This window comes from Bactrocera tryoni, chromosome 1 (genome assembly GCF_016617805.1).
Source record: "Bactrocera tryoni isolate S06 chromosome 1, CSIRO_BtryS06_freeze2, whole genome shotgun sequence".
In the NCBI taxonomy this organism is placed as follows: domain Eukaryota; kingdom Metazoa; phylum Arthropoda; class Insecta; order Diptera; family Tephritidae; genus Bactrocera; species Bactrocera tryoni.
In genome coordinates this window covers 22,909,032-22,935,809 of record NC_052499.1, presented here as the reverse complement: position 1 = coordinate 22,935,809, position 26,778 = coordinate 22,909,032, and the positions used below count along the sequence as shown (strand labels likewise).

At 44.7% G+C, this 26,778-nt stretch overlaps 1 protein-coding gene across 1 annotated transcript in view; it reads left to right on the top strand.

The window, feature by feature from the left end:
• The window catches only part of LOC120767050 (histone-lysine N-methyltransferase trithorax), a 58,548-nt gene that overhangs the window by 30,826 nt on the left and 944 nt on the right, over window positions 1-26,778 (top strand). Inside the window, exons 2-9 of the mRNA XM_040092904.1 lie at window positions 3,900-7,144; window positions 12,797-14,036; window positions 14,108-14,416; window positions 14,661-14,837; window positions 14,917-21,515; window positions 22,310-25,908; window positions 25,972-26,105; window positions 26,173-26,348. Of these exons, the coding sequence (XP_039948838.1) occupies window positions 5,678-7,144; window positions 12,797-14,036; window positions 14,108-14,416; window positions 14,661-14,837; window positions 14,917-21,515; window positions 22,310-25,908; window positions 25,972-26,105; window positions 26,173-26,348 (13,701 nt within the window). The 5' untranslated portion in view covers window positions 3,900-5,677. The remainder of the gene's footprint in view (window positions 1-3,899; window positions 7,145-12,796; window positions 14,037-14,107; window positions 14,417-14,660; window positions 14,838-14,916; window positions 21,516-22,309; window positions 25,909-25,971; window positions 26,106-26,172; window positions 26,349-26,778) is intronic.

Below are 26,778 nucleotides of genomic sequence, written 5' to 3'. Positions count from 1 at the left end.
CTATATATAGATAGTATTTTTGTTCGTCGAGAAAGGAATGTGCTTGTCCAGAGTTATTCTCCGTATATGAGTATCTAGGTTTAGGCTTACACTTCATTTCTATCTATTGTACAACCCAACAACCTTTCTCTCAAAGGCTCATCTCCTTTTTAATTTCTTTCCAGAATCCACATCGTTATACATTACAGTATTTCAACGTCCAAACCTACTTTTTGAAACGAAAAATATATGTTTTCAAGTTTCATAAAATAATTTCGGAATTTTTGAACTTTTTTATGGGGTTTTTTTCTGAGAAAATTTTAAAATTTATTGCTCCCAAAAATTTGTACACATATTATAGGATTTATTGACTCTATTTTAAGATAGTATTAGTAAAAATATTTTTTTGGAAAGGAACTACAGTTGACCTTCGGAAGTTCTTCTCAAAAAAAAAAAACGTTTTGCGATGACCACTATATCTCTGAATTGGAATCCTCTGAAGTTAAAAAACGAACCGATTTCATTAAAGTAATGTTAATTCTAGGAATTAATTCGAGGAATAAGCAAACTAAAATGTTTTATAAAATAGCGGTTTATAAAATAAAAATCTATTTTTTACCGGATTTTTGAAAATTTGAACTGTATAATCCCACAATGGAATTAAATTCGCCTTCCTTTCAAAGGAAAAATCCAAAAAGAAAAGATTTCTTACTCTTGTTGCACTTTTTTTCGCCACTGTATGTGTGTGTAATAGGGTTACACACAGGTTACAGGTTACTCGACTGAGCACTACTAACATCGCTGTACCCCGCTACCAACAACACACATTTTTCTTGTTATTTTTGCTTTTAATTAATTTCATTTTTCACTCAGCACACATAACTCCCCATATTCTGCCCAACCCTTTTTGTTGTGCTGCCTGCCAATCCTCTGATTCTCGCTCTCCCCTATTCTGCTTGTACGTTGCGCTGTATTGTTGTAAACAGGTTACCTGATTTATCAGTATCAGCGCATTTATTTAGTTAGCCATCTAGCGACCGCCCTTTGGTCGCCCGCAAAAATTACCTTACTCACATCAACTAACTACTGTTTGACATTCCACAGCAGCAGCAGAAAACAACTGCAACAACAACAACGACCACGACTGGCATAATAACGCTTCAATAAGCTTCTTTAGTTTTAGTAGCGCGCTTGATATGGTCAAGTTGTGCCGGATAAGTGCTTAGAGGTGGAGGCATCGGCCGGTGAGCGAGTGAGTGAATGAGAAAAATGCGCTAACACAAACCAATGCACATGGTGCGTTTACAAGGCACTTCTCAGCGAACCAGCCAGGCAACTCAAGTCAGCCAGTCAATTGCTAACTTACTTACTTGCCTCAGTTGGTTTAGTAGCAGGAAAATCGCGTACAGTTTGTCAAGATGCAAAAAAGGCCACAACCAGTAGCTAACTGCTGCCAACAAAAAAAAACAACAACGCCAACCAGCAACTACTACCGTGTATAAGAAAAATATCGCAATGGAAATAGACATCTATGATTCCTTCGCATCGCTGCTATTTCGCTGATTGTTTGTGGCTTTGGCACTTACTTGGCGGTTGCCTGCTGGTTGCCGGTTGTTGCTTGTAGTTTGCTGGCAGCTGACGTTGATTGCCCAACTAGCAACACGTTTCCAGTTCAGTGAGCATCACCTGCTGCCGCCCGCTGCTTAAACAAGCTTTTCAAGCATCCTCTTAGTCATCACGGCACTTTCATTTCCTTTCCTTTTCTTAAGTCGCTCTCTACCCCCACACACCGTGCCACAGCAGCAGCTTTTCATGCATTCTGAAGAAGCGGCAGCTAACTGACATTAAATTCAATTTGTCGCCGTCACAGTGCATTGACTTAGAGCCATGCAGAAGAAGTGCTTACAGAATTACACATGAGTTTGTAAGTATGTGTAAGTGCTGGCATTCTCATGTGAAGGCTTTCCGACAGTCAGGAAATAACTAACTAATATGCCAAAGTAATCTCGGCGGACTCAGAAACACTTTATTATTATTTAATTATTATTATTATTCGAAAGCTAGAGTTATGATTAATTAAGCGTAAGAACTCTAACCCATGGATAAATGAAGCTTTCTTCTATGGAAAGCAAATTATGCAGAAAGCCTTTCTGAAAATATTGCCCTGCTTGCGTTCAACTTTAATGTTCGGAAGAGTGAATGTTTAGCTTAAAAAGTATCTCTTTACAAAGAGACAAGTTTTATAGGGATTTTGAGAGGTATTTGCATAACAAATATACATTTGGGCTCTTCAAGAAAGCCTGATTCGCTAACTTCCCAGGAAATGTCGCTTCGGCATAGTTAGATGATCAGATTTATGACGTAAGCGTTTGGTAAAAGAAATTATATTCTATTATCATCTCCAAATCTTCAAACTTCATTTAAAAATCATTGAAAACATCAAAAATCATGAAAGGAAACTGAAAATTACATTATATCAACGAGATCATCAAGTAAAAAAAAGCTCATTTTATTACAAATGACAGCAGAAGGACGTGGCAGAGGCAATGTATTCTCGTCCCAGCAGATGAAACAGTTAAGAGCTACAGTATCCTAGGCCCTTCTCACAAGATACAGCATTACCAAAATAGTTAACTTCACCAAGAAGTCCAAGATTACCCTTGGCAGCAAGTCTGAATGGAATGATTCCACTCTCGAGCTACTGCTTAGGGATAGTATAATCAAGTGGCATACTGACGGCTCGAACACGTCGGATAGACTTGGTGCAGGAGTCGCAGAACCACGCACCAAACTCTTCACACCTATGGGAAGTTTTCCGAGCATTTTTCAGACAGAAGTCTTTGCCATAAGACGGTGTATAGAGATAAACTTCCACCGCAACTGTCGCAACAAACGTTTAACCATACTTAAGGATAGTCAGCGGCACTTAAAGCAATCTCCTCTTATGAGATCAAACTACCCGTGCAGGAGTGCAGAGAACGGCTGATTAGCCTAGGGGAACGTAACCAAGGGCACCTCATCTGGGTGCCCGGTCGCAAAGGTATGGCGGGGAACGAACTGGCTGATGAGCCCGTCGGCTTCGCTGCATCCGCCAGCATATTGGACTTTATCAATATACTGGGGCTATGTGAGTCTTTGCAATCTAGGAGCGGGCACAATAAACCTAAGGTGGCGGTGCATTCCTCGTTTATCAATTGATCAATCAAGGCAACGGTGGAATTTCTGAACAAATTGTTCAAATCAGACCATTATAGCATATAGCTGACATACAAACGGACAGGATCGAAGTCAAGTTCCTGTATGGCATATTTTGTATTTTGTGAAGGTTGGGTTTTATTTCCTTATACCCAACAATCTGAGTGTTTCATATGTTCAGTTAACGAAAGCAGGTGTACTTCTTACTTTTTCCGAACTTTTAAAACGCGTGGAGTCGAAACAACTATAGAAACCTTCAGTTTTCTTGCGTCTATCGTATAAAAAAACAATTTTGAATCCTTTGACGGCTCTATGTCATTACTCTCGGTAGCTTTTCGCCTTAAAATAAAATAAAGAATTAGAAAAATTAATATGCAGGGTTTCATTATTAGATTTTCAGACGTTCTTGATTTTGTTACTCGTTGTTAATTTCAATCATGTCTCGATTCTCAATACTTTCTCGCAGATCCGCAGATCTGCTAACCAGTTTGACATTTTATACCACCCTTGTCATTTACTCCACTAGTTTCCAAGCACACACCCACAAAAAGAACGGTAGTTACGCTCTCGCTCAAGCCAAAAACAGTATTCGAATAATTACTAGATGCTATATTTTGTTAAAAATGAAAATTGTTCCATAATATTGTATGATTTATTTGTTTCAAACATTGTCTTTTAAGCTTCTTTTTCTAATCCGTAAAATTTTCTCACCTTCTTCTTTGCAGATAACTACAAAAATAGCGTTTGCCACAAACCAGCACTCGAAAAACATTTATCAAATCCCCAGAAAGCGCTCAGTAAACGCTTAAGCAAAATCTCACAGCCAAAAACAGAAATATGGTCAAAATGTGAGGCAACGAAAAGGAAAAAAACAAGTTAAGATCTCGCTAAAAAATGCATAAACGCAAGAGAGCAAAGTGAAAAGAAACATTATTAAAAAAAACGTAAACACAGGGTATAAGAGAGAGCCAGAGAGTGAGTGGTAGAAAGAGATAGAAGCCAAACCAACAGAAAATATTAGTGGAGTAGCAGCGAAATTCGCTAAGAATTTGCGACTACGCAAAACCGAGCAACAACACATCGTTCCCAGTCCTTGCGCCGTCAGCCGTTCAGGCACACAGAGTCTCGATTTACCCTCATTGCATGTTCCTTGAGATTGAACACATGCAAATGTGAGACGAAAATATAACAAAAGCAACAACAGCAAATAACGACGAGCTGTCATAACGTCAAGACGAGGAAGATGCAAAGGAAAGTAGTAACGACGGTGTGAAGCGTCCCGATTTTATAGCAAAGAAAATTCGAGCTAAAGACAGCAACAACAACAGCAAGCAAGCACACGCGGTCGGTCAACGTGCCTGCAACAATAGCGAAGCAAAAAAAAAATACAACAAAAAACCGTACAATTTTCGGTGTGTGAGAGCGCGAGCAGAGCGCTAAGCAGAAACACGACGCTACTATAAAAGTCAGCGGGCTTATACTCACAACTCAGCTGCAGCTGCAACCACGGTGAGGAAAATTAATTTTTTCCCTAAAGTTGTAGCGCATAAAAACAGGTATTGTTTGCAACAGAACGAGGGTGAAGCGAGAGCACGAGCAGCAGAACTATCGACGTGTCAAAGCAGATAAGGCGAAAGAGTGGGAGAGCGCGCGCTATAAGTATACGAAAAGTGCATATAAACGCATTGAGGAGAGCCGAAACGAACGCAGTGTGAGAGCATTGCTGGGAGAGAGAGAACGCGCGAGTGAGAGGGAGTTTTTAAAACACCAAGTCTTGCAACGCGAGCAGCTTGCCACAACTGGAACTGTTTTTAGTTGCACCGCGCGATTGTATTTGTAACGACGGGTGGTGTGGGTACACAACAACTGCAACAAAAACCAATAGTCGTCGGGCTGGTTGCAAGCAAAAGGTGGTCACGCAAGTCAAAAGCAACATACGAACCAAACAAGCAAGCAACGAACGAGCTAAATAACAAACCGCCACTCAATAAGGAAGCAGCGCGCGGCAACACAACACACCGAACAAAAAGGTGCAAAAGAAAAACAATAAAGCCAGCTGTCGGCTAATACCGTGTGCTGGAAACGAAACACGCACACCACATACACATACAGCAGCATTTACATACGCAAGGCGGCAACACTACACTTTACACCTTTTATCCTACACAAAGTGGAGTGGAATAGAGACTTGGCTGACGGATTGACTGAAAAGTGTAGCACGGCAGAATAGTTTTTGTTTTTGAGGCGCGTGCACGCTCAAGGAATTGCAGCAGAAACGTGTCGGTTGTGTTACGAAAGAAATTAGCACCCAAACGGGGTGGCCAAATCGACGAGTAGTGAACAATTGCACACAGGGACGTGACGCGCATATCCCTGCGGTGCGCTAAAACGGGTTAAAAATAGTTTAAAAAAAAGTAATAACGACAACAATAATAACGTGTGGTGACTAGTTTACAGTTAATGCTGACGCATTCGCAAATGCAAATTTCATACGAGTATTATTATGGGCCGCTCCAAGTTTCCCGGGAAACCGTCCAAGTCGATTAATCGTAAACGCATCAGTGTATTACAATTAGATGAAGATGCGTCGACGACGGCGGCGACCGAGCCGGAGGATGGTGTAAGCGCGTCGGCAACGACGTGTGTGGGTGGTGATAAGCGCGGCGGCGGCGGCGGCAACTGTGATGACGACGAAGATGGACACAATAAGAAGGGTGGTGGCCCCGGCAGCGGTATCGGTGGAGGCGGCAGTAGCAGCCAAGCCGGTACGAGCGGTGGCGCCGGTGGCAGCGGCGGCGCACGCAATGGCCGAAATGTGAATGGCAATAGCGGCGCCGCCAACAACGGCAGCAGCAATGGCGCAAGTGGCAGTAGTGGCGCTAGCGCTGCCGATAACGTTGCCACACACAAACAATGCGCTGCTGCGAAAAACGCTACCGAGACGGCAGTGAAGAGAGCAGCGCTGAATGGTGTGAGCGGCGGCAAAGGCAAAAGTAGAAGCAGCAATCGGGGCAAAAGCAAGCACAAGGATACAACAGATAAAAAGCTCCCAACTGCACTTGATGACAACAAACAACGTGATGAAAGTGTGGATAAAGCAGACGATGAAACGCGCGCAACGCGCCATACCACAGCAGCGAATGATAAAGTTGATGCTGATTGGACGGTGACTGTGGCAGCGCATAATGCGAAGAAGCAGCAAGCTGCCATAATGACAACACCAACTGAAGATGTCGATAAGATGGATGCGCACACAACAGATATGCCAGAGTATGCTGAAATGGATGAGGATGATGCTGATGGCTGTGATGTTGAGCGCGTTGCCGTTGCCGATGACGATATCGACGAGGACGAGTACGAGGATGACAATGCATCGTCTACTAGTCGCAAATCACAGCAATCCGGCTGCTCAACAGCCTCCACGACAAGCTCCTCCGCCACCATTACAACAACCATCAACAGCAGCAACACAACGACGGTGGCATTGTCATTTAGTCGCAGTAAGCGTGATGGCAAATTTAAAAACTTGAATCTTGCCAAGCCCGAGGTGATGTTGCCGTCATCGGCCAAATTACGGCAACTGCAAAAGCAAAACCAACTTAATTGCGCATCACCGCCACCAACGGTGAACGGCAGCAGCAGCAGCGGTGGCAACAACAATGCCGCACTAACAAGCTGCAACAATAAAAGTACAACAACAACGCTACCCGCAGCGACAATACCGGCCACATCGCTATTTACGCGTATCTCGAATCCCTTCGCGGTGGCTGGCAAACTTTGCGCGACGACAAACGACACGGATGACGACGAGGCATCGTGTATCATGGCCGTTGATGCGGTAATAAATGGCGCTGGTGTGGGCACAACTACTGCGCAGCACGGTGACAGTAGCGTTGGCGGTGGTGGTAGGGGTGCTGCTACTGCCGGTGCGGAAGACGGTTGTGTTGACAACGAAGGCGGCGCTGCAGTGGTGAGTGTTTTTGATTGCATTGCGTTTCCTTACATTGCCTTTCATCATTATTATTATTTTCGTTTCTTTTTTCTACACATTTTTAGTTTGCAAATACTTCTTTGTTGTTGTTTTTATTTGCGCTGTAATAATATGCATTTGCGCGCGTCTCAAAGTTGGTGAGACTAACTTTGTCTGATACTGCTGTGGAAGCTCCTTTAGGTTGTTTGCTCCTTTTTAAATTCCTTAGCTGCCGGTTATCCACAAGCCGCATACACACACACACACACACACACCAACTTTATTTCAGCTCCTTTATTTTATTTTAATTCGATTATTTTCTGCCTTGCAGCTTTAATGTGTCTGTTGTTTACGCTTTTGTTTGCCTTCCGTGCTGTTCTTGTTTTCTTTTGCGGCAATCGTCCGCACAGGTAGCCGGTTTGCCTCACCGTTGATTGTGTTGATCTTTTATGGCATTTAGAAGGATTGATTCATCGTTACAAATTGCTGCTTCAAATTGGTATTTGTTTTTCATCGTCACTTTGTTTTACGCAAACTTTTTGACCGTTTAATGTGCGAGGTGTGGCCCGATTAAATGGGTGCTTTTGTTTTTGTTTTCTTTCCAACATTTAATGTTGATTTTGTTAATGAGCTCATTTATACCATACAAAGCAAGCAATAAGCTTAACTACCATACCAAAATAGCAGCGTTGATAAAAATACAGCTTTCACTGAGTGTTTTGAGAGCTTTTGGAGGGATTTTTAAAAAAAAAATAACACTTTCTTTCAGTGACGTTGAAAGATGCGGGTTTTATTCAGTATTTGGAAAGCTTTTTAAGAGATCATTCAAGTAATCCACATTTCGCTTAATGTTTTGAGAGCTTTTGGACGGATTTTTTGAAAAACAACTCGTTCTTTCAGTGGCGCTTAAAAATGCTGTTTTTACTCAATGTTTGGGGAGCTTTTTAAGAGATCGGTTTGAAAATACCGCTTTCACTGAGTGTTTTGACAGAGCTTTCGAAAAAAAACTTTTAATTTTTTTGTGATATCGATCTGAAACTTTGTACATGTGATTTCCTCCTCAAGGAGCAGCTTATATCTCGGAACTGCCGCTATCGCACAACTATAAGATATAGCAGTCATACACACTGAATGATAGTAATCATCAAGTACTTGCATGGAAAACTTTTTTATTTGACAAGGTATCTTCACACAATTTAGCACAGGTTATTTTAAAAGGCAGTGTTATAATCTGCGAACAAATTATTTAAATCGGAAAACTAGCACATATAGCTGCCATACAAACTGTTCAAACAAATACGAGATAAAATTTGTATACCCTTTTAAGCTATAAATGAGCACCTGTGAAAGGCATTATATTTTTGGTGCAGCCGATGTTACCATTTTTACTTGTTTCATTAATTCATTATTAAAGCAAAAAGCCTTTTGTAGCTTTACAACTTAAAGCTTTCTATTTAATCACTTAATCAGTCACCTGCTCATCATTCACGATGACTACTCATGCATTGTTATGGATGGATTTATGCATAGACAAACACATAAAATTGAACAATTAACTTAATTATACAATAAGCTTAATTACTATTCGTTTCCGAGACAACAATGTCGTGCAACGTAAAGTTTTTTTTTGTTTAATTTCACGCTAGCAGCGTTCCTTTTTAATTCATTAATATCTCTGAAACTATGATTTTTCTATAACTGTGTTCGTTTTTAACTCATTTGCTTAAATTTTCCTATTTTCTGTTTATATTTTATTATTGCGAAAGTTATACTGAAGAGCTTTTAGCTTGTAATTGCAATTAAAAATAAAATAAAATTAATTGTTATATCTTGTATCATCAACTGTTTGATTAAACTTATACAATCATTATCTAATTGATCACCTGAGTGATAATTTTCATTCATGTTATGATTATTAACTAATTCATATTGTGATAATCAACTAATTGACCATCTGATTGATTATATTATCATCACTTAATTATAAACTGATTGGTGATTTAATAATGAGTGTTGATAACAGTTGTTATTCAACACTTAATTTATCGATCGTTCCACGTTTATGCTCTGCTTTATCTTGTTTTGAATTGGTCCTTATTATGGTCACACAAATCTTTTGTTACTCTCACGTACTCTTCTTATTGTTTGTTCTGACATGTTCGTTACCACAAATACTTTCGTCTCTTATTGTTTTTTTCATATTCATTTTTATGCATTTTATCACTTCAATCTGTACATAAAGATTTTTTGTGATTCAGACTCTTCATAAAGCCCATTTATTTCGTGATTCAACTGAAAGATGCGTCATGATAACAATACGAACGTGTCATCCCCTCAAAAACGTTATGTACTCAATAGGAGCCCCAATTTGTTTGGTGCCCAATGGGAGCATGGTGAAGCTTTCTACATTGATTGAAAAAAAATTAGATTTTCTTGCGATTTTCGGGACTAGATTGAACTATTGTCTTAGCTATCTGCTTCTGAAAAAGCAGCCAAAATTTAATGTTTGCAAAGATACTTCTGATTTTTTTTGATAAAAGACCGATTCTTACGATCTTTTCTAAAAATCGTGGTCGATATTTGCTGACAATTTGTCGATTAATGTATATAGTTTGCCATATAAACGGCAAAAATTTGATGAGTGCAGGGTAAAAATTTCGAATAAAAAAAATTGTGCTGAAAACCATCTAAACAAAGAATAGAATTTTTATTATCATATTTCAATAAAGATATTTACTAATAAACAAAGTGTAAAAAAAGAGGTGTCTTTAAAAAGTGGGTGTCTCAACACATTTCAAGCAGAGCCGAACAAGCCGAGTTCTTTATCGAATATATATGGTCCGGCACTCGAAGTTTAAACAGCTTCAGACCGTTCGCGCAGCTGTCGCACTGGAATCAGCTGTTTATAAATTTACTGAATGACAGTTCGGATTATTGTTCACAAGTGTACAAAAGCGTTTTGTCAAATGTGAACGCAAAAAAAAGTGATCAGCGATGGAATTCAAACGTAATAGTGTGATTGCTTTATATTTAGCTGGAAAATCACAGCCAGCAATTGTTCGTGAGCTCAAACACCTTAATGTGAACAATGTTTTTGTTTATCGCACCATCACTCGTTACAATGATACTGGTAGCATCGCTAAACGCCATGGAGGTGGTCATCAAAAGACTGCAACGTCACTTGAGATGGTTCGGAAAGTGAAGAAGCGACTTGAGCGAAATCCACGACGAAGTGCCAATCAAATGACTAAAGAACTGAAAATATCCAACCGCAGCATCCGGCGCATATTGAAAAATGAGCTCAAGGTCAAGCCTTACAAGATCCAAAAGGCCCATGATCTAACACCGAAGCAGCAACAAGTATCACTCGAGAGAGCGTAGCAGTTGCCTCGCTTGGCCGAAAGCGGTCAAATTCCGAACATTGTGTTTTCTGACGAAAATATTTTTCCAATTTAGCAATTCGTAAACTCTCAAAACAATAGGGTTCACTTCACCGACCGTTCATACGAGAATCTATGTCATCGGTTGGCCACCAGGAGGCAGCACCCGCCACAAATAATGGTTTGGGCCGCTGTCACCGCAAATGGGCGCTTTCCAATTGTTTTCATCGAGCCTGGCGTCAAAGGCAATGCGACATATTATCGGGAAAGTGTTCTGGAGGCTGCTTTGAAGCCGTGGGCAAACAAACATGTCTGTCGCAAAACCATGGACGTTTCAACAAGACTTAGCACCGTCTTACAAAGCGCGAGTGAACCAAGAATAGCTGAAAAACAACGTTCCGAACTTCATTACGACCACACAATGACTCACGAATTCACCAGATGCGAATCCAATGGATTATTCTCTCTGGGCCGTTTTGGAGAGCAAGGTCCGAAGTAAAGAATACACCAGTCTAGAGATGCTGAAGAAAGCCATTGTCCGTGAGTGGGCCAAAATACCGGCACGTCACATTCGGGCAGCTTGCGATTCGTTTTTTGACCGTCTCAAGGCCATAGTTAAGGCAAAGGGGGTCATAATTTTCCAAACCGAAGTTATGGGTTTTTGAATAGGTTACACTTCCAGTGCCGGACCCTGTATGTTTAAATCAGTTCTGCTTATGTAGACCGTATTTTGGGATTTATATTCTACATTTTCTTATATTAGGATCATACTTAGGTCTTATAAAGACCTATAAAAAGAAATCCATTATTTAGCATAGTTAGAATCAACCGATTTAGGTCAAATATGTGCGCTTTTGTTCGCTTTTTGCCATTTTGGTAGTAATTTCATAATGCCACTCTCATAGAAACCGTCGTCCCTGACAAGAAAAACTGAGCAGTACATTTTTACCCACTCGCTTTGAGGCGACCAGTTGCAAAGCAATTGCCATAGACCGGAACAGTAATCACTTGATGCCAGGTCTGGACTATGAGATACTGTAGATGCATATGTACCACCAAAGCAAGTTTCCTGGACTTCTGGCGAGCGTTGTGTGCGTGGCGTTGTTTTCAAGGGACACGACTCGTCACCTACTGGCCGCTTCTGGGCCATTGCCTCCTTCAGACGGTCCATTTCTTGATAGTCATTCTGAATTAAAAACTGTTTTGCGTCAGCTTACAGCGATTCTGCCCAATCCAATACAGAAATGCATCGATTTCGTTACGATTAGCAGATGGTAATTCAGCCCGTGAGGTTTTTTTAACTCGTGTAACTTCCACACATCGATCGTCATTTTGTCAGCCTTGCAATGTTGAGCACCTGAATAATCGAAATGGTCCATACGTGATTATCGGACTCGTTGATTTCCATTATTTTAATCGTTATTTTCGACAAAACGCTTTCTAAAACAGAACAGAAAAAATCAAAACTACCCATGATTGGCTTTTACAGTATCAGGATCATAAACAGTATTTGCAGCCTAATGGATTTTGTTTTCGGCTTTTTCGAAGAACAACTGGCGTATTTTCTCTTTGCACAACGTCTTTTTCTCCTCAAGATACTAATCATTTGTCGGAATCGGTGCTTTCGAACCATCTTAGAATATGGTTCTTTTATAAACTGAACGATCAAAAGCAAGTAGTTATTTGACTAGATATCTGCACGAAATTTGCTATGGATTTTTGGTCAACGCAACGGTACAATTTCCGAACAAACTGTTCAAATCGGTTGGTTTTTTGGTTTTTTATTTTTATTTTTTTGTTTGTTTATCTTCTTCAACTGTGTCAATACAAAATTAAGCTTGCTTTATTTTAATTTTAATTTTCCACTTGAAACATATACTCCGAATGAAATCAAATACTTGACAAATAAGTAGGTATGTATACATTTGGAACTCTATCAAGAGTGTCCATAATGAGTTTGCCGCCGTGCGTGCACTCCAAAGCACAACCATTCCAATTTTGTCACGCATGCATCCTTTTCATAAGCATATTATTATTCAAAGCCCGCTTTGTTTACATTCTTAAGTGCTCACACATACACTTGCATGCACCTATACATGCGCGCATGAGCACATATTTACCATCACAACAATGACAGCGCAAATAAAGGCATTTTCATATCCTTCCCCATGCGCTTGCCATATTATTTTTATTGTTCCTTTTGCACGCCCTTCTTTACACGTCTGCCTTTGTGTTTGTATTCGGGCTAATCAAATAATATGCGCTCTTGCAGAAACCCAACACGAAGACGAATGAAATGCCTACAACCAGCTGCAGCAGTAGCCAAAGGCCCAGTGATAGTACGACCACAGCAGCAGCAGCAGCTACGACCGGCAACAACAGTATTGGTGAGTCAGCCACTTCAACCACAACGACAAGCGGCAAAAACAGCAGCAAAGCAGCCGCAAGTACAAGTAGTGCAGCAGGAACCGCGGCCGTCGTTAGTAGTGTATGCTCCACAACGGCCGCGCCATCAACCGTGTCCTCGTCATCATCATCGTCGTCGTCGTGCTCGTCGTCTGCTTCCTCAACCGCATCGGGTAGCAAGCAGAAAAAGACCGTCACATTCAAGAATATACTCGAGACGAGCGATGATAAGAGCGCCGTGAAGAAGTTCTACAATCCCGACAACCGCACGCCGCTCATCTCGATCATGAAAAAGGAGTGCATGAATAGGCCGTTATTGTACTCACGCAGCGGCGAATGCATTGTGCGACCGTCACGTCTAACCGAGATACTCAAGAACAATTCAAATATCGACAAACTGAATTCCTTAAAATTCCGCTCCAGTCACACAATCGGTAGTGCTGGTGTAGCGACGGCAACAACAACTTCAATGAGTAGTGCCAGTGCTGTTGGTGGCCATGCTGCAGCAATGGCATCGGTGTTCGGCGGTACGGCACTTGCTTGTGCTTTTGGTGCACCAGCTGCCTTTGCCGATGACCGCAAGCATGACACAGTGGCCTTTAGGCTAAGCGAGACCAGCAAGCAGACCGCAAACGGCTATACAAACGAAATAAACCCCAAGCGTGAGCATGGCGCGGAAGGCGCTGATTCAAACGGTACACACGAATTTATAGCGGAGGAGCTAGCTGGCGATTTCCCTCGCGTTGATGACGACAGTGAGAATGTCAAAGCTGCTGAGGACGAAGATGAGATCGCGCAGGAGGAAGACGAAGAGGAGGAGCAACAAATTGTGATGGATAAGCATTTTGTGCTGCCAAAGCGCAGCACACGCTCCTCGCGTGTTATCAAGCCCAATAAATGGTTGCTGGAAGATGGCATCATTTGCAAGAAGGTGTCACATGCAAAGACGAAACAAACACACGCAACCACAACAGCGACGGCGGTATCAACAACAACAACAACTACAAGTAGTGGCAGTAGCGTTGCTGCAGCGAAGAAGGAGCAACAAAACTATTTCGGCTTGGGTGACTATACGGAGACAGGCAACGGCGCTGGCGATACTTTAGGTTAGTATGTCAATTAAGCTAACGGTTCATGTGAAATTCCTAATATCTATGTATGCTTTTTCTACCGGCAGGTATCAAAAGCGGCAAGGATAACAAGAGCTCCGGCTTCGGCGCAACCACATTCGGTTCGAATTTCAGCTCACTGAAAGCGAACAGTTTTGTTTTGCGTCAGCCACGTTTGCAATTCGACTCGCTCGCCGAACGTAATGCAACAGCGACTATTACAAAATCCTTAAATAACCCAGCAACAGCACCGTTGTCCATTACCGTGCCGAAGACGCAGCCAGCAATGTTGGGCTTGAAGTCTTCATTACCCAGCAGCACAGCTGGCGCCACTTTTGGCATGAGCAGTGTAAATAATTTGGGCAAAAGCTCACCAGGTGCGTAGAACAAACCGCAAATGCTTATTTGAACAATTCATAGTAAATGTTCGTGACTTTTCTCTCTTACTTTAGTTTTTAAAACCGAATTTTTTTATAAAGTATTGACTTGTAAAACTTCCTCAGTTACAAAAACGCAAATTTAGTAGCAATATATTCTTATTTTATATAACAGTAATTTTCACCACTACAATATTTAATAAAAAAAAAATCAAAATTCTAATTATCCCATACTCTCCACCAGGTTCTTCCTCCGCCCTGTGCAGCGTCTGCAATACACCCGTGCATTGTAGCAACTTGCAGCAGCCACGTAAGTATGGTGTTCCCGCGTGCATCGCCTGTCGCAAGTTCATCTCGAAAATCTCAAAAAACAGCTCAAATACATCACTGAAGAACTCCCAACTGCACTGCAAGGGAGATGGTAAGCGCTAAATTAACTATATTAACTGTGCTTCTAACGCAACCAATTTTCCTATTCCTCCCCACACACTGTTCTCTAGGTAATTGCGCACTGCAGCCGCATACCAAAATTCATATCAAGAATTTCAAAAAGATCTACAAAGAACGCTGTACATCGTGCTGGCTGAAAAAGTGTCTGCAAACTCTACAATTATCACCCGGTGACAAATTGAGTTTGAGCGCCGCCTTGCCACATTCACTGCTCAAGCAAGTAGAGGCAAAGCGGGAGCGTGACCACGAAGATGATGGCGAGTCAGCGGCACGCAAAGAAACCGATTTGGCCGATCTCTCACCGACGGGTGGACTCTTTGGGACGGCACGTTTCAACTGGAAGTCCACATTGGATGCCACAGCTGAAGGTTTAAAATTGAATCTAAAAAGTAATCCACTGGCGGAGAATAATGCGACGTTCGGCAGTTCGGCTATACTGCGACCGCCAATACTGGAGAAGCCACTCTTCCTGAAGAGTCCAATTGAGGCAACGCCGTCATTGCAGCAGCAGCAACAACAGGAGAAGCTCGAAAAAACACACAGCATAAATAGCAAAAATGAAGCCAAACCGCAAGAGCCGGTGGCAGCTGAGAGCAACACACAGCGTGTGGCAAAGAACAAGCGTAGAGAGAAGCTAGAGAAGGAAAAAGAGCGGGAAAAAGAAAAGGAACGCGTCTGTAAAGCGCCAGAAAAGGAGAAGGAACGTGAAACAAGTCAACAAAAGTCAGTGGCGACTAATAAAGTAACGGTAACTGAGGCCGCTACGCATGCGTTAGCCGTCAACACTAAACCAGAGACTAATGAGATATGCACAAGATCCGCCAAAGCAGCATCTCTATCGCCAACAGCGGCAGCAACAACTGCTGCTGCTGCAGCAGAGACGAGTAGCACAGCGTTAGTTGCTAGCAGCACGCAAACTCTCTCTGCTACAACCACAACTGGCAGCACAACCACAACAGCAACCAGTGAGCTGAAACGCCAGCGCATCGACTTGAAGGGGCCGCGCGTAAAGCATGTCTGTCGCAGTGCGTCGATTGTGCTTGGACAGCCGTTGGCCACCTTCGGCGAAGAAACCGAAGAGGATGACGAAGATAGACTTACCATAGCCGAGTGCGAGGTGACTGCAGAAACACAGGCAGACTTAACGTCAACACCCGCTAAACCCGATGAAATTGTAATCGAAAGTAGTAATGAGGACACGACCACCACAACAACAGCTGAAACGCCGCACACGCACAAAATTCAGCCAACAAAAGATCCGATAACAATTCAGAGCGCAGAGGAAACTCCTAATAAGAAAACGGTGGCGCAGCAACCTGAGGCAACCGCGCAGCCTACACAGCCACCAATTGCGGCGAAATCAAATGAAAGCGCTAAGACCGCGGCAGTTATCGAAAGTAGCGCACCAAAGGCTGAACCGAATGCCGGGCAACCTGCGGCCAAAACGCCGAAAATCAGCAACAATACAACAGCTGAGAAGAAAGAGGTTAGCGCTGTCGATGAAACAACAGTCGAAGCAACTGAGAAGTCCTTGTTGCCACTGCAGCCTTCCAAGGCGGTCACACGTAATTCAAACACGAGTAATATTAACTTGCAAATACAACGCAACACTACAACGTCCTCCTACGCTACGACTTTCGGCAAAAAGCCGATACGTCAAATCAGCAGCGACGCCAACATAGCATATCAACAACAACAGCAACAGCAGTTATTGCGTCGCAAAGAGCCACAAAGGCCGAAAACATTGATCTCAATCGATTTTTGGGAGAACTACGATCCAGCTGAAGTGTGTCAAAGCGGCTTCGGCCTAATCGTCACCGAAACGGTAGCACAGCGCGCACTCTGCTTCCTCTGCGGTTCAGCCGGCTTAGAGCCACTGATCTTCTGCGCCTGCTGCTGTGAGCCATATCATCAGTATTGCGTAATGGATGAGTATAATTTGAAGCATTCCTCATTGGACGACACCATGCTCAGCTTCATGGATATTTCGACAATGGGTCACAGCACCGCTGCGCCCACACCCGAGCAACTAAATCAAATTACAAATCGCCTTAATTGGCTTTGTCCACGTTGTACTGTCTGCTACACGTGCAATATGTCGTCCGGTTCGAAGGTAAAATGTCAGAAATGTCAAAAGAACTATCATTCCACATGTCTGGGCACTAGTAAGCGCCTACTGGGCGCCGACCGCCCACTCATCTGTGTGAATTGTCTCAAATGCAAGTCTTGCGCCACAACGAAAGTTTCGAAATTCGTCGGCAATCTGCCCATGTGCACGCCCTGCTTCAAACTGCGGAAGCGCGGCAACTACTGTCCGATCTGTCAGAAGTGTTACGATGACAACGATTTCGATCTGAAGATGATGGAGTGCGGCAACTGCAATCACTGGGTACATTCGAAGTGCGAGGGACTCTCCGACGAACAATACAACCTACTGAGCACATTGCCCGAGGCCATAGAATTCATTTGCAAGAAGTGTGCGCGCCGTAACGAAGACTGCAAAATGAAGGCGGCCGAATGGCGCATGGCCGTATCGGAGGAGTTCAAGAGCAGTCTAATGAGTGTGCTGAAGCTGCTGAGCAAGTCGCGACAAGCGTGCACGCTACTTAAACTAAGTCCGCGCAAGAAGATGCGTTGTGTTTGTGGTAATAGCACAGCGCAGTCAAGCCATCGCGCACAGCCGAAGAGTCTACAATTCAGCAATGAGGCCGAGCGCTTGCCACACTCGTTAGCGGGTAGCGATGGTGATTCTCAATGCAGCGATGTCTATGAATTCAAGGATAAACCCAGTGAAGGCAAGCTGCAAGACAAATGCACTTGCCAGCTAAAGACGTCAAGCTACAATAGTGTGTATGTCAATAGCAGCGCGCAAATAAACACGCTTAGTCTAATGGATATTAAAAAGAAAATCAACAATAACGACTATGTTTCGCTAGCCGAATTCAATTACGACATGATCAATGTCATCCAGAGTGTGAACTGTGATGAATTGGTAATTGCATATAATGAAATATTGAGTGAGCAATTCCCGTGGTTTCAAAACGAAACAAAAGCCTGCACCGACGCGCTCGAAGAAGACATGTACGAGTCCTGCTCCTATTCATTGGGCAATTCAATGGATGCACAAGATGATTTTGTCGAAGAAGCGCACAATCGTTCGGTCATCGATCTGCCCGACGATATCGAAGAGGTGTTGTACTCGTTGAAACCGCGTGACGATCTGCGTACCTGTCTTTTCTGTCGCAAATCCGGTGAGGGTCTCTTCAACGAAGAATCGCGGCTACTCTACTGCGGTCATGATTGCTGGGTACACACGAACTGCGCCATGTGGTCCGCTGAGGTGTTTGAGGAAATCGATGGCTCTTTGCAGAATGTGCACAGCGCCATTGCGCGGGGACGTATGATAAAGTGCACCGTTTGTGGGGGACGTGGCGCGACCGTCGGTTGCAATGTGAAATCGTGCGGTGAACATTATCACTACTCATGCGCACGCAACATCGCCTGTGCGTTTCTCACCGATAAGTCAGTTTACTGTCCGGAGCATGCGCGCAATGCGCTACGCAGCAATTCGTCACTGACAATCGAGACGAATTTCGAGGTGGCGCGTCCCGTCTATGTGGAACTAGATCGTAAGCGTAAGAAGCTGTTGGAGCCCTGCAAAGTACAGTTTCATATCGGCTCGCTAGAAGTTAAGCAATTGGGCAGTGTCTTTCCACGTTTCTCCGATACTTATGAGGCTATTATACCGATTAACTTTATCTGCTCACGTTTATACTGGTCCTTCAAGGAACCATGGAAGGTCGTCGAGTATACGGTACGCACAGTTGTACAAAATAACTATTCCACATTGACAGCGCTCGATGCCGGTCGCAACTTTACGGTGGATCACAGCAATCCGAATCTTTCACTGGTTCAGCTGGGCCTGGCGCAAATCGCCTGTTGGCATAGCAGTCTGGCGCGTGGTGAATTGACGGACTACGACGCGGTTGAGTTGCGCAATTCAACGCTGACAAAATTGCTGCCCGAGTACTTAATACAGAGCCAGAATTCTTGCCCAGCACCAGATGAAAATACCGAAGAAGAGCCGCAAACCAATGCCGACTTATTACCGCCGGAGATTAAGGATGCCATTTTCGAAGATCTGCCACACGATTTGCTGGACGGCATTTCAATGCTTGATATCTTTCCGAAATGTATGATTTATGAGGAGATGTGCGGCACAAGTGAGGGCAGAACGGCTGAGATGTATCTGAATGAACAGTCGAAAGACGGCGCTGTTAACTCAACAACTGTTGCAGCCGCCTTATCTGCATCAAATGCCGCCCATAGTGGTAATTGTAGCGCCTCTAGCGCACAGGTGTCGGATGAGGATACGGCGAATTCGTCACTCAGCAAACAATTGGAGCTCAGCAATTCTTGTTCGTCCACCAATACCAACATAGCCATAGGTCATGTGGAGGACGCGTTACTGTCGTGTACACGCACCACAAGCACACAGTTGAAGCGTGCAATGTGCGCCTCGGAGTTGCAACGCAGCACCGCCGAATTGCGCAAGAAAACCTTCAGCAAGTTTGAAAGCGCCAACACAGCCGCGGCAGCTGCGGCGATTAAAAAACGCAAACTAAACAAAGGTCTACCCGAGCTACGTCTTACGGAGAGCATCCTGCAGAGTCTGAGCCAACACCGCACAAAGAAAGACAATGCAGCAATTGCTGTGAGCGCTTCACGTCGCCAGTCGGTTTCCAGCGAATCGGAATGTGCCACAACGCTACGCACAAAGCAATTCACATGGAGCGCCGCTAAGCGTTACATAGAGCCGCATACAGCCGATGAAAAAGATGACACGAAAATTAAGCTGATGCAAGTCGACGGTGTAGATGACTCGATTACCGAGTACCGCATCATCACTAGTGACGCGCAGTTCACCGGCACCGTCAAGTGTGAACGCTGCCAATGCACCTACCGCAACTATGAGTCCTTTCAACGGCATCTTGCCACCTGTGAACCGCTCTCGACCAGTGAATCCGAATCCGAGGCCACCTCGCGCTCGCCGGGTTCTGCAGTAAACGGCAGTCCACCGCTGGCCGGAATGGATGCCAACATCGATCTGAGCAAACTGGGTCAGGCACAACGCACAACTACGCTCACCAGCAGCGCCAACAGTTTGCCCTTTCTACAAGCCTTCTCGCAGGCCATACCACTCGGCAGCATACAGGCGAATATCAATGGCATACCTATAGCAAATATGAGCAATGGTTTCCAGAGCGTACAAGGGCTGCAAAATATACAGACCTTACAAAACATACAAGGTTTGCAGAATATACAACTGCAAAGCTTGCAGGCGCCCCAGCCACTTGGTGGCGGTTTCTTCATTTCACCAGCAAATCCAACCACATCAAGCACCGATGAGGTACAGCTACTGAATTCGCTACAAGGTTTGACGGCAAATTTGAATGGCACCTACACCTTGGCGCCCACTGCCGGCTTTGGCACCACCACGGTACAGGCCGCGCAACAGCAGCCGCAGCTCATCGCCGTCTCCTCGTCACCTGATGGCACACAACAGATCATACAGTTACCTTCGGGCGTCACAACACAATCAATGACCAACCAGCCGTTGCTGCAAGGACTCAACGCCTTCCAAACACTGCAGACGACAAGTGGCGACAAGAAAATTGTGCTGCCGATCGCGAGTGGCAAACCGTTAAAAACGGTTGCCACCAAATCAGCGCAGCAAGCAGCCACAGCTGCTAAGCATAAGCTGAAGGCCAACAGCCAAACCGTAAAACCAATACAGTCAAAGTTAAACGCAGCCACTGTAACAGTTTCACAACCCTCCATACAGTCGTTGCCCACAGCCACGCCCATCACAGTGCTAAATACCGGCAACAACGCCACACAATTGCTCAATCAGAATTTGCTACAACAAATGCAGGCCGCCGGCTTGACGGCAGCCACCACCACCGCCCAACAGCCGCAGTTGCTCTTTCAAACCGGCAACGGGCAACAACAGCCGATCGTCATGCAACAGCTGAGCGCGCCGAATGCTACGGTGCCACAGAATATCATTTCGTTTGTGACGACCGATGGCACACAAACGCCGCAGGTGCAATACATGACCATACCCACAGCTAATGATTTTAAGCCCCAAGCACAGGCGACACCATTTATAACGGCAACCGCAGCACCGGCGCCGACAAATCAATTTCTACAAGGCGCATTTCTTCAAACCGACGCCAGCGGTAATCTGATGCTTACCACTACCCAGACGCCGACCGGCTTGCAAATGCTCTCCGCTACACCGTTAAATATAGCAACCGCAACGCCGGCGCCCCCGCAACCGCAAGTGATCGGTACGCTCATTAATCCGCAAACGCTGCAATTGGGCGGCAATGTCATAGCGACAACAGCAGATCCACAACATCAGCAACAGGTGATAATTGGTGGCAGTGCGACGGGTTTGGAGATGATAGCCGCTTCGAATGCGGCCGCACCACAAGTCATACTCTCCACCCAACCCATGTACTATGGGCTGGAGACGATTGTGCAGAATACGGTAATGTCTTCACAGCAATTCGTGTCCACCGCCATGCCGGGGGTGCTCAGTCAGAATGCCAGCTTTTCAGCGACCACCACGCAGGTTTTCCAGGTACGTACTTCCCTATGAAAAGTAAAATTATGTTTAGAGACTGCAATCTGATTAGCATAAATTGAAAAGCCAAAATCCTTGCCTTACACAAGTCTTAATTGGAATCTATATTACCGTAAGCAACGCGAGTTATATCAGAAGTATAAGGAGTTATTTTAAGGAGGGAAACTTCTGACATCAGAAAAAGATATTACTTAACCTTTTCCCTACACATAACTACCACTCAGCAGTCGCTGATTCAAAGACCAGCCACGATAAAATTCAAATTATTAAAAATTTTTCTTCTGGTCTGAAAAAAGTATTGTTAAAACTCCACGTAGATTTCTGAAAAGGAAAAATACTTTTCAAAAATATGCCAAGAGCGGGAGATCGCTCAAAGAGAGTAAAAAATTCTTAAAACTTTCTAAAAAGCCAAATTAGAGAATATCTAACTTAACATCGGGGAGTGCCTAGAGCGTTCTAAAAGTCACTAGAGAACATCTAACATAACATCGAGAAGTGCCTAGGCATTGTAAAAGGCGTCAATATGATTTTATTGTTTATGAGAAGCATTTCATTGAAGAGGATAGACGATAAATAAGTTAAATTTTTTCGATAGAGAATTTTATATTGATTGTTAAAATAAAACAGTTATTTAACTTATGGTAAACTCTCATTTACAGTATTACATTTAGTTTTCGGTGCTCCTCTGATTATATAAATATTTGCTCCTCACGTAAAATACCTAATGGTTTTTAATTACACATAACCTCACTTAAGACATATTAACACATCTCACATTTATCTGTCTCTAGGCCAGCAAAATCGAGCCCATTGTGGATATACCAACTGGATATGTTGTACTCAACAATGTCGATACGACGCCAACAATCGTACAGCAACAACCACAAACTACAACACAACAACCGAATTTCCTTAATGCTGCCGCGGTAATACAACAACAACAGCAAACCACACAAAACAATGATTTACAAACCAACGAGCAACAACAAATATTCCGCCTACAAACAACCGAAAATAGCGTCTCCGCCACAGTGACGGCCGCGACCGTTACGCCAACTGTGACAACATCCAGATTCCAATTTCAGCCACAATTGGTTGAACAGCAGCAACACCAAACACAGCAATCAAACAACAATGTGCACGTAGTTACAGCAAAGGTGCCACCGGTTGCGCAGGTAAAACGCAGCAACGCAGTAAAGGCCACGCCAATGTCGACCGTTACGAAGGTGCAGCCGCAGCAAGTGGTGAATAAGGTGTTGCCCACCACAGTGACGCAATCCACGCAGCAGGCGTCCAAATTGAGTAACAACAACAAGGCGCAGCAGCAACAACAACAAGCGTATGCACGAAACGTTGCAGCCAACGTGGCAGCCACAGCCACAGCGGTGGCGGCAGCAGCAGCTGAAGCGCATATCACACTGACGCCAGTCACGAAAGCAGCAACGCCGCAGCAGTCCAACACAGTTGCTTACAGCAAAGTGTCCAACCACACCGACACGGCAGCCGTGTCCATATTTGTAACTTCAGTTACTACAACAACAACGACAAGCAGCATCAATCAGGCGACAACGGTGAAGGCCTTGTCCAGCGTGCCGGCAACGATGACGACAGCAGCGCGCAAAACTAACCTGATCCGACCAATCACCGCCAATAAGGCAGAGGTGAAGCCGAAAGTGCTGAAGACGGCTGCAAACACAGTGAACAAACAGCAGCAGCAACAACAACAACAACAGTCAACGCAGTCACAACTGCTGCAGCAGCAGCAGCAACAGCAACAGTTGCAACAACCGCAGCAGCAGCAATTGCAAACGCCGCAGGCGCCCGCGCAGCAAGCGACGAAAATGGCAATGCTGAAACCACAACCACAAACAGCGCAGATGTGCTTGTCACAGCCACAGCAACAGCAGCAGCAGCCACTGCAACAACAGCAACCGCAGTCGCAAGTGCAGCCACCACAATTTGCCACGGAGCCGAGTCATAATCTGACGCCAGCCACCGTGCCAGCGCCCACCATGCCAATGCCACACGGCACCGGCAACAACAACGGCAATAACAGCAACAAATTGCTCGAATACCAGCAGCCAGCCCCGTCGTTGCAGCCGCAACATTTCGCCGAGGCGCCAGTAGTGCCACAACAACCGTACAACAATGCGCCCACAACGATGTACAGCAGTGGCGGTGTCGCACCGGAGGAGCAACATCCCCCCGCGCCGCACCTTACCAACGGCAATATGACGCACAGCTACGACTGTAGCCATCAGCAACAGCAGCCGCAGTTGCCACACACGCAACAGATAGAGTTTAATAGTCTAAGCTTGGAGCAGGTGGAGAGTTTTCCGCCGCCCACGCCGCAGCAACAACAGCCGCATGAACAGGAGAACAGCATTTTAGCGGCAGCGCACACCAACACTAATGCAACTCTGGCGGGCATTACCAACAGCAGCAACAACAACGGCAATGCGCGTTGTCTGCAATACACGAATTCGGCGTTCGGCAATGTCAACGTGCCGACGAACATCGTGAATCCCTTGCAACAAACACTGCAATACAACAACAACAGCAACAACGGCAGTAATAGCAACGCCACGACAACCACAATGGGTTCCCGTCCGACAAATCGTGTGCTACCCATGCAGCAGCGGCAAGAGCACATAGTCGCCACAACGCCGCCGCTGCAAGTGAAGCCGCCCACCGGTGTCATGCCGAAGATGTCCGTTATGAACGCTGTGGACGCCAAGTGCTATGACAGCAGGAACGCGGTGAACAGCGCCAAAATCTATTATGAGGCCGAGGTGAAGAAAGATGAGCAAATGCTGCACATGCTGCACTCACCACAACACCACCACCAGCAGCAGCAGCAGCAACAACAACAGGTAATGCAAATGCAGCTGCATGAGCCCCACCAAGAAACGGCAATCATGATGAAGTCGCTATCGCCGGAGCCGCACTTCGTCGACGACAGCATCAAGTGTGACTTGGACTTAATTGAAACCGAGACCACGCTGTCGACGACTTGCCAACAGCTGCAGGAAATGGTGCACAACAATTTGCCGCGGTACACTGGCACCTGTCTGGTGGCAAACGAAAAGCCCAAAGAGCTAACGCCCACACCGGAGGAAACGTATACGCTCAATGGTCACGTGGACGCGCTGGCTGGCAGTGATATATGTGAGCATGATGGTGATTGTATGGACGACATGGATGATGATGAGGACGACGATGAGGAGGATGAGGACGAAGATGATGATGGTTTTAGCTTGAAAATGCCCACAGAAGATGGCGATCACGATATGTCCGACAGTGATGAGCCCGCTGTGAAAGAAAAAATTAGCAAAATACTCGATAATTTAACGAATGAAGACTGTGCGGACTCACTGGCCACGGCCACCACAGCAGAAGCGACCAATATTGAGTTGAATAACGTCAGCTATCTAAGTGGCATGTCAGGCGTCAGCGCCAAAATGGCTGCCGACACTATCAAGTATCAGAATGGCATGCCCAACAACTACAACACAAGCGTAAACGCTGATGATAATGCCGATGTGGCAGCTGCCGCTACGGAATACATCACACAAATGGCCGCCAAGATGAGCGCGCACATGCCAAATGGCTCGCTCGAAGTGATAGGCACTAACTTCGATTTGCCGAAACTTGCGCCTAAAGTGCTAACGTCAATGGCTATGAATACCACGAATGGAAACCTCAGCGCTGCGCGACAATGTGACGAAGTAGAGCGGACCGGCGCACTGGCCGCACGCACACAAGAGCCTTTATTGGCGACACGCAAGCCGACACCACCGCCGCCGCCACCACAACGAGATCCGAAGAAAATCAGTGGCCCACACTTGCTCTACGAGATACAAAGCGAGGATGGCTTCACCTATAAATCCAGCTCGATTGCTGATATTTGGGAGAAAGTTTTCGAGGCAGTACAAGTTGCACGTCGCGCACACGGCTTGTCGCCGTTGCCAGAGGGTCCACTCGCCGATATGGCCGGTGTGCAAATGATGGGTCTGAAGACGAATGCGCTGAAGTATCTAATTGAGCAGTTGCCGGGCGTAGAGCGTTGCACCAAATATACGCCTAAATACCATAAGCGCACAACAACAAATACGCACACAGGCGCAACAAATGGCGGCGCATCATCGACGGCCGGCAATAACGCTGCATTGTTGAGCGCCACGCTGGCTGGCAGCAATATTGAACTGAACGGTTCACTTGACTATGCGTCCGATCCGGATGAGCTGCAGGAGAATCCATACGATTCTGCACGCTGCGAGCCATATGCGACGCGCTCCGAATACGACATGTTCAGCTGGTTGGCATCCAGACATCGCAAACAACCCATACAGGTGTTTGTGCAGCCCTCCGACACTGAGCTTATACCAAGGTGAGTGTGTTGCAAATAAACCGTTAATGCTTTGATTTTTATTAAATGCACTTACATTTTCAGACGCGGCACGGGCAGTAATCTACCGATGGCTATGAAATATCGTACACTCAAGGAAACCTACAAAGATTATGTTGGCGTCTTCCGCTCGCACATACACGGACGCGGTCTCTACTGCACGAAAGACATCGAAGCGGGTTGGTTGCACTTTTGCATCAAATTTTATTCATTTTTACTAAATTTTTTGTATTTTGGTTTACACAGGCGAAATGGTTATTGAATATGCTGGCGAATTGATACGTTCCACTTTAACCGACAAGCGCGAACGCAACTACAACAGTCGTGGCATTGGCTGCTATATGTTTAAGATTGACGATAATTTGGTGGTGGACGCAACTATGCGCGGCAATGCGGCGCGTTTCATAAATCACTCGTGTGAGGTGAGTACAGACTTGAAGCAAAAACGATTCACTTTTAATAAAACCGACGACTCACTTGTTGGATAATGCATGTAGAGTTTATACTACTTGATCTTATTAAAGATTAGCATATTAAATATTTTCTTAAAAAGAAATATTGTAGGCATGTATTTTAAGTGATCGTGTTAAAAAATATCGTTGAGATCGTTTCGTTCCTGACTTTTTTTTTTTGACAATTTTAAAGCAGGGCCTTGCTGTTATTGTGTAGGTATAGTATATATTGCTCAGATCCGTGAGAATATCAATTTTTAACTCCTTGCTGCTGCTATTGTTGTTGTTGTGTTCATTATATATACATATATCGATCACATCTAATGGTAGATATGTTGGAGCTGTTCTAGAGATTTGAAGAAGCATGCGAAGATTATCTGTCTTCAGATGAAAAGTTATA